The sequence below is a fragment of the Mandrillus leucophaeus genome, unplaced genomic scaffold (genome assembly GCF_000951045.1).
Source record: "Mandrillus leucophaeus isolate KB7577 unplaced genomic scaffold, Mleu.le_1.0 Scaffold1175, whole genome shotgun sequence".
Lineage (NCBI taxonomy): Eukaryota > Metazoa > Chordata > Mammalia > Primates > Cercopithecidae > Mandrillus > Mandrillus leucophaeus.
This window is the reverse complement of record NW_012100043.1, coordinates 342,138-349,924: the sequence shown is the minus strand read 5'-3', so window position 1 is coordinate 349,924 and position 7,787 is coordinate 342,138. Positions and strand designations below refer to the sequence as shown.

Genomic DNA, 7,787 nt, shown 5'->3' with positions numbered 1-7,787 from the left:
AGGGGTACTTAGCTGCTGTCCTGAGGGTAGTGAAATGCCGCGTGTCTGATACTTGGGATCCTGGCTTGCGGGCCCTCAGAGACTCTGTCTTTGCAGCTCCGCTCCCCGCTCCCCGCCCTGTCCCCTCCCAGCCTTCACCCCGCCCGGCCTCAGCTACTCCTCAGGCACCCCACGCGCTCACACCCGCCTGCCCGCTCGCCTGCTCCTCCCACTCTCTCCGCCCCTCCCACTCGGCCCCCCGCGTAGATCTCGCCCCACACTGACTTTGCTCTCACTGTCCCGCCAGACGCACTTCCCGCCCTCGCGTAGGTCTGCACCGCCACAGCCGCCCTCGCCCGCGCGTCCCTCACCCGGTCCGCCACTGCCGCGCCTCAGAATCCGAAGGCTGGGTCCCAGCGCAACCATCCACGCCGCCGCCACGACCTACACGGGAGCCACGCGCCGCAACCGCCACCAACGCCTTGCCGCCGCCGCTCGCCCGCCGCCCACCATGGCCCAGCAGCAAACAGGTAGCAGGAAACGGAAAGCGCCCGCGGTCGAGGCGGACGCCGAGAGCTCGCCGTCGCAGGGCTTGGCGGCAGCGGACGGTGAGGGGCCTCTGCTACTGAAGAGGCAGAGGCGGCCGCCGACGTGTCGCTCAATGGTGCACTATCTGAAGGTTCGGGAGGTAGGCGGATGGGGCCCCGCCGGGCTCCAGGGCTTCGATGGCGAGATGCGAGGCTACGCGGTACAGAGGCTGCCCGAGCTGCTGACGGAGCGCCAACTGGACCTGGGCACCCTCAACAAGGTGTTCGCGTCACAGTGGCTGAACTCCAGGCAGGTGGTGTGCGGCACCAAGTGTAACACGCTCTTCGTGGTGGACGTGCAGTCAGGCCACATCACACGCATCCCCCTCTTGCGGGACAGGGAGGCCAGGCTGGCCCAGGACCAACAGGGCTGTGGCATCCATGCCATCGAGCTGAATCCCTCCAAGACGCTTCTGGCCACCGGCGGCGAAAACCCCAACAGCCTGGCCATCTACCAGCTGCCCACCCTGGACCCCCTGTGCCTGGGCGACCGCCATGGCCACAAGGACTGGATCTTCGCCGTCGCCTGGCTGAGTGACACCGTAGCCGTGAGCGGCTCCCGTGACGGCACTGTGGCGCTGTGGCGGATGGACCCGGACAAGTTCGATGACACTGTTGCCTGGCATAGTGAGGTGGGTCTCCCCGTATATGCCCACATCCGTCCGCAGGATGTGGAGGCCATCCCCAGGGCCATCATCAACCCCAGTAACCGCAAGGTGCGGGCCCTGGCCTGCGGCGCCAAGAACCAGGAGCTGGGAGCAGTGTCCTTGGATGGCTACTTCCACCTGTGGAAAGCCCAGAGCACACTATCCAGGCTGCTGTCCATCAGGCTACCCTACTTCCGGGATAATGTGTGCCTGACCTACTGCGATGATATGTCTGTGTATGCTGTAGGCTCCCATTCCCATGTCTCTTTCCTGGATCTGCGCCAAGACCAGCAGAACATCCGGCCCCTGTGTTCTCGAGAGGGTGGCACAGGTGTGCGGTCTCTGAGCTTCTACCGCCACATCATCACTGTGGGCACCGGTCAGGGCTCCCTGCTCTTCTATGACATCCGGGCCCAGAAATTCCTGGAGGAGAGAGCCTCCGCCACCCTGGAGTCCTCTTCGGGACCTTCAGGGAGGAAGCTCAGGCTTGCTTGTGGCAGAGGTTGGCTCAACCACAATGACTTCTGGGTGAATTACTTTGGTGGCATGGAAGTGTTTCCCAATGCGCTCTACACCCACTGCTACAACTGGCCCGAGATGAAGCTCTTTGTGGCTGGGGGGCCTCTCCCTGCAGGCCTCCATGGGAACTATGCAGGCCTCTGGAGCTAAGGACGGCCGCCTTGTACTCCAGGTACACAGATTTACCTTTTAGTTCCACCTGACTTTCCTGCTTCATGTTGCATTTTTTGCTTTTAACTCTGTGTGTCTTTTGTTTTCCAGGTGGAACCAGCGCAGCTTAAGTTGTACTCCAAGCAGAGAGAGTGAGTGATCCTTTGGTCAATGAAAACTTGACCTTAAGACTTTTTGACTCCTTTCCAACACCATCTTTTGGAATTTTCATACAAAGAAATTTGGTTAATCTTTAGTTGCATTCTCTCTTTGAATGATTCATATATTCTCTTTCTTTAAGGAGATGCAGTCAATGTCTTACAGTTACGTATATTTGTTTTCCTTGTTACCAGTATTACAACCTCATTATTTTTAGTTATTTTTCATTGCAGATACGTGGTATACAAAAAGAAAATTTTCTAGTAAGCAAGGTGTTCCTACATCTTTTCTGGAGAGCTTACCATAGTTTTATAGCATTGTTCAATTGGAAAAATACATTCCAAGCTCTGGATTACCTATGTTTGGAAACACTTAATTTGCAAATTGTGATCTTAGTGTATATAGTTTTTACTTTGTTCATGCTAAAGTGCTTTTTCTTAAGTTTATTCTCTTTGAAAAGAAGTTATCATAGAATCTTGTGTTTGTATCAAACTCCTAATTGGTGAGAACACTTTAGGAGTGCAGGGGTTCTGCTTCACTGCATTTTCAGAATTAACCTGAAAGTTGAAACAACCATTTTTTTTTTAAATTTCACAACTTATTTAAGTGTTATCACCTCTCCTTAAATAGATAAAAGAATGTGTATTTTTTCACTTGTTGCCTTACTACTATCAAGACTTGTGAATATATTTGAATGTATGTTGTTTGAAAAACTTGCACAGTGCATTGGAGCCGTCATGAAAAGCAGGAAATGTAAATGTGGAATGTATGGCAGGCTGGACAGAATGTATACTGATCCAGGGTATAGACTGGATATTTTTGCTGTTGCTGTTTTTAATATAAAATGTTATATTTGAGGATATTTAACATTTTCCAATTCTGGTTAAGAGGTAATTCACAGTAAAAAAAAAAAAAAACAACAACAAAAAAACAACAACAAAAAAAACAAAGACCAAAAATAGCACATTCTGAAAAAAAGATTCTTAATAAGATTTTATTTTGTGAAGTTCAAAGATTCTTTCCTAAAGTATAATGTGTTGTTAAAAAGTAGTGCTGTTATAACTCTCAATGTAATAGCATGCAATATCAAGAACATAGGAAGTTTGTTTCAAGATGAGGTGAGATTTAAAATAAATAGGATGAGGTTGAAGAAAAGTATATTGGGGTGCAGATAAATATAAATTGTGGACTGCTATGAAAACAGGTTGTACTTCTCCATATGTGAGGCCATTGGAAGTGAGAAGGAATATTTGCCATTTCTAAAACTGGCCAGGTTGTGCTGAACTAGGATTGGTAATTTGTCATGTCTGTTTTTCCTTAGATGTTTGGGCACTCAGATGCTGTCTTGGTGTACACACACAACATGCTGTTCAGTCACAAATCCGAACAAGTTAATATAATAAATTGTACTAAAAATCATTTAAGAAATACCAAAAAGTAAGCTTTTGTTTTTAGCCATTGTTATAAAGGCTAATATAATTGTTGTTATATAGCAGTAAGATGTATTTGTGTGCATGCGTCTCCAACTCAGTTGTAAATGTCTTGAGAACAGAGAATACAATTGTCATCTTTATATTGCCTCATTTCTCCACTAATACTTAGCAAATAAAAGGCAATAAGTAAATATTTACTGGTTGAATGCCTCTGGAGACCTAGAGTTTAAAGTTTTAAGTCAATAAATAAATAAATATTTCTCTTAAATAATATAGAATCCTGTTGTGTTTTCCCCCCTTTGTTGGTAAACTTTGCCCTGATTTATTTTCAGGTCAGGCTATTGTGCTTATCCAATTATAAATTTACCCATATGTGATACTAGACGAGGAAGGAACATGTATAAATCTTATTTGGCACTGGAAATTAATCTTTTCACCTGCAACCATTTAGGTTTGGAGATTTATTTAAAATATTTTGGTTGTTTTTCAGAAATTAGTTTTGAAACATGTTTTGTGGTTTGTGTTTTAACTTAAAAAACATATTTGCTAAAAATTTCCTTAAATGTTACCCAATAACTTCAAAGTATTAACTGCCTATTTTCTTGTAGGCAATAGGGAATTTTTATGGTATTCTCGCAATTATTTTGGAAATAATGTGGAAAACATTTTTAGAGGAGATAACACTTTCTACCTGGGGTGGGATTTTAGAGAAGAAATAGAAGGCATGTTTGATTTCTTCTCTGTCTTGGTCCTTAATTTCATCACCGACTCACTCTTAACTTTTTCATATTTTAGGGTATATCATTTTTATGCCAAATCACCTGACTTAACTTTATAAAAACTAAATATTTCATGTGTACATTTATATTTTGTAACCATCTAGTTATTTTGAAATATTTTCTAATTCTGACACAGTGATCATAGAACTATGATTAATTATGTAAACCGTGACTGAAATAATTGAAGAAAAAAAAGTCAGCCCTCCAGAAAGCCCATAAATACAACTCGCTTAAAGTACATAAGGAAGTGCAAATATTCATGTATAAATTACCTATCACTGATGCCTGAAAGGCCTCAGTTACTTATAACTATGCATAAAATGTTAATTCTCTTTATCTCTAACTACCTATTCACATATTTCTCTCCAAGCATACTTCTGATCCAAAAGTTTATGTTCCTCTCCTTTACTCTTTGGAATGAGTTAATTTCTATTTTCTTTTAAAAAGGGGTAAAATAATTTACTTATCAAGGCTATCTACTGGAGTAAATTGAGGTGACTACTCTGGAAAAAATTCATCTGTTAAATATACTCTAGCATTAACGATAAACAAAATTGAATTTTCCAGAGGTTGATTTTTATCCGCTTGTACTCAGTGTTGAACAATTTGTCAAAATTTTTTCATTAATTGCTAATTTAGAGTGATTTTAGAAAGCAATTCACAAAGCCCTCCTGGATGTTTTACTGACAGCTTCCTAATTTCTGCAAGTATTATTAGGTAACCCAACTACATTAAACATGTCACTATGTGAGCTGCTCAGGGGTGCAGTTCAGTGAGAATGTCATGTACCAATATGAAAGAGAGGCTGCATAAGCCACAGGTGTTTGCTTTAAGATGTTATTGTGAGATCTGCTCAAGAAAGGGTTGCCTAAAAGTATTTCATACTACTAGTCTGCTGTAAACCCAGAGACACCTAGCACTGGAATTTGGCATCAATGTAAGGGCAATGTGTTTGCAGGAGGTTGCCATAAAATGGTCAGACTTACCCTTAGAAGGAGGGTTCTTTCGCTGATACATATGTAGTTTGCACAGGTATTGGTCTTTGCTTCATATGCCCTTTGCCTACTTACTTTTCTATTAAACTCTCTGTGACTTCCAATACAGAATTAAGCACTTAACTTCTCCATGCTCACAGTGACAGTTTTGTTGTTATCTTCATTATAACATTTAGCAGATTATGATGCAGTCAGCTATGTGAGTGTTTAGCTTCCCTGCCCTCCACTTGAATATGAGCTCTGTCATCCCAAACCTAGCATAATAGGCTGCACATACATGGCACTTGAGTGTTCAGTACAACAACTAATATATCAATTCTTTTTCATAAATTACTTTATCAGATTAGTTGACCAAAACATTAGGGAAGATAATAAAGATTCAGTTGATGGATGAAGAGTATCCTGAGATAGGCCCCATGATAATGATCATGGTGATTCATGGCATGACGTAATGTGGGTAGAGCAGCAGAAACTTAAGTTTTGCCCAGGAATGATATTGGACCTGAAGTACCAAGATTAAATGGAAATAAGTATTATTTCAGAATCATAAATACCTGAACTTGAATCCAAATTATATTATTTGTTTATAATAAGTCATGGGTATGCTGTTTAACTTCTCTAAACCTGTCCTTGCATTACTAATTGTTCTATCCCCAGCATCTAGCATACTGCCTGATGCATAAGGTATTCGATTTATATTCATTATTTTCCCCTCTAGAGTCCTATCAATTCTGATAGAAGGCATATGTGTTTATTTTTTATCTAATTATTATAAAAACAGTTTATGTGCCTTGCAGAAAGTCAGACACATAAGGTAAAATATTTTTAAAAACCACCACATTTCCACCAGCCTAAGATTACTACTGTCAGCAAGTTAGTATATATCTTTCATGACTTTTTTGTACATATATGTACCCATTTATGCAGTTGATACTAAAATGTGAATATTTTGTAAAAGTTGTTTTGCAACCTACTTTTTTTCAGTTAATGTCTCCATCTTTCCGTCACAATATTTATCTTACCTAACAGTCAGGGTGTTTTAAATGTGTACAGGCTGGGCAGGGCGTAGTAGCTCACGCCTATAATCCCAGCACTTTGAGCGGCGGAGGCGGGTGAATTACCTGAGGTCAGGAGTTCTAGACCAGCCTGGCCAACATGGTGAAACCGTGTCTCTACTAAAAATAAAAAAATTAGCTGAGCGTGCTGGCGTACATCTGTAATCCCAGCTACTTAAGAGGCTGAGGCAAGAGAATCGCTCGAACTCGGGAGGCGGGGGTTGCAGTGAGCCGAAATCACGCCATTGCACTCCAGCCTGGGCAACAAGGGTGAAACTCTGTCTCAAAAAAAAAAAAAAAAAAAAGGGAGGGGGGTGGGGCCGGGCTCACGCCTGTGATCCCAGCACTTTGGGAGGCCGAGGCGGGTGAATAACCTGAGGTCAGGAGTTCTAGACCAGCCTGGCCAACACTGTGAAACCCCGTCTCTACTAAAAATAAAAATAAATAAATAAATAAATAAACAAACGAACAGACAAAAAGTAGCCGGGCGTGGTGGCTGGCGCCTGTAGTCCCAACTACTCGGGAGGCTGGGGCAGCAGAATGGCGTGAACCGGCAGAATGGCGTGAGCCGGAGAGGTGCGGCTTGCAGTGAGCCGAGATCCCGCCACTGCCGAGATCCCGCCACTGCACTCCAGCCCAGGCTACAGAGCGAGACTCCGTCTCAAAAAAAAGAAAAAAAAAAGTGTGTATAGGCTCACTACTTAGAAAATGGTTGCCATCACCAGAAATCATTAGAATGACACATGAAATATTTAGCCAAATATAAGAGGGTATGCTTACACCTTAAGAGTTATTTTAAACATTTATTGTGTGGCAGTACTCTCTGTCTAGCTATTTGCGTAATTCAGTGATTTTCAGACTTTAGAACATATTAGAGTCACTGGAACATATGTTGAAAGTAAGAGATGTTGCGGGGTGTGGTGGCTCACACCTGTAATCCCAGCACTTTGGAAGGCTGAGGCGGGCGGATCACAAGGTCAGGAGATCGAGACCACCCTGGCTAACACGGTGAAACCCCGTCTCTACTAAAAATACAAAAAATTAGCTGGGCATGGTGGCAGGCACCTGTAGTCCCAGCTACTCGGGAGGCTGAGGCAGAAGAATGGCGTGAACCCGGGAGGCGGAGCTTGCAGTGAGCCGAGATTGCGCCACCTCACTCCAGCCTGGGCACACTACAGCCTGGGCGACAGAGCTACACTCTCCGTCTAAAAAAAAAAAAAGAAAGAAAGAAAGAAAGGAAAGTAAGAGATGTTTCAACTCATACCTATTGTAACAGAATTTTCTTGTAAAAACACCATTTCATTTGAGTGTTTTCAGATTAATCCCTTCAAAACCAAAGCAAGACAGTAACAAAAACGTCATCTGCCTTAGAGGTTTATGGTGTAGCAGAAGAGAAAGATAGTTACTTCACTAATTATAACAAAAAAGTAAGTATAGTATTAAGGATATATACTAAAAATAATGAGAATATGGGGAAAATAGCT

The 7,787-nt window shown here is 43.2% G+C and overlaps 1 protein-coding gene across 1 annotated transcript; it reads left to right on the top strand.

Annotated features, from left to right (window-relative positions):
* Nucleotides 1-245: 245 nt before the first annotated feature.
* Nucleotides 246-1,882, top strand: DCAF12L1 (DDB1 and CUL4 associated factor 12-like 1). The gene has a single exon (XM_012001208.1). The coding sequence runs from the start codon at nucleotides 491-493 to the stop codon at nucleotides 1,880-1,882; it is 1,392 nt and encodes a 463-aa protein (XP_011856598.1). The 5' UTR covers nucleotides 246-490.
* The last annotated feature ends 5,905 nt before the right edge of the window (nucleotides 1,883-7,787 follow it).

Bases quoted from the DNA above. Each gene is read 5' to 3' on its own strand.
- DCAF12L1 (XM_012001208.1), top strand. From the start codon at position 491: ATGGCCCAGCAGCAAACAGGTAGCAGGAAACGGAAAGCGCCCGCGGTC.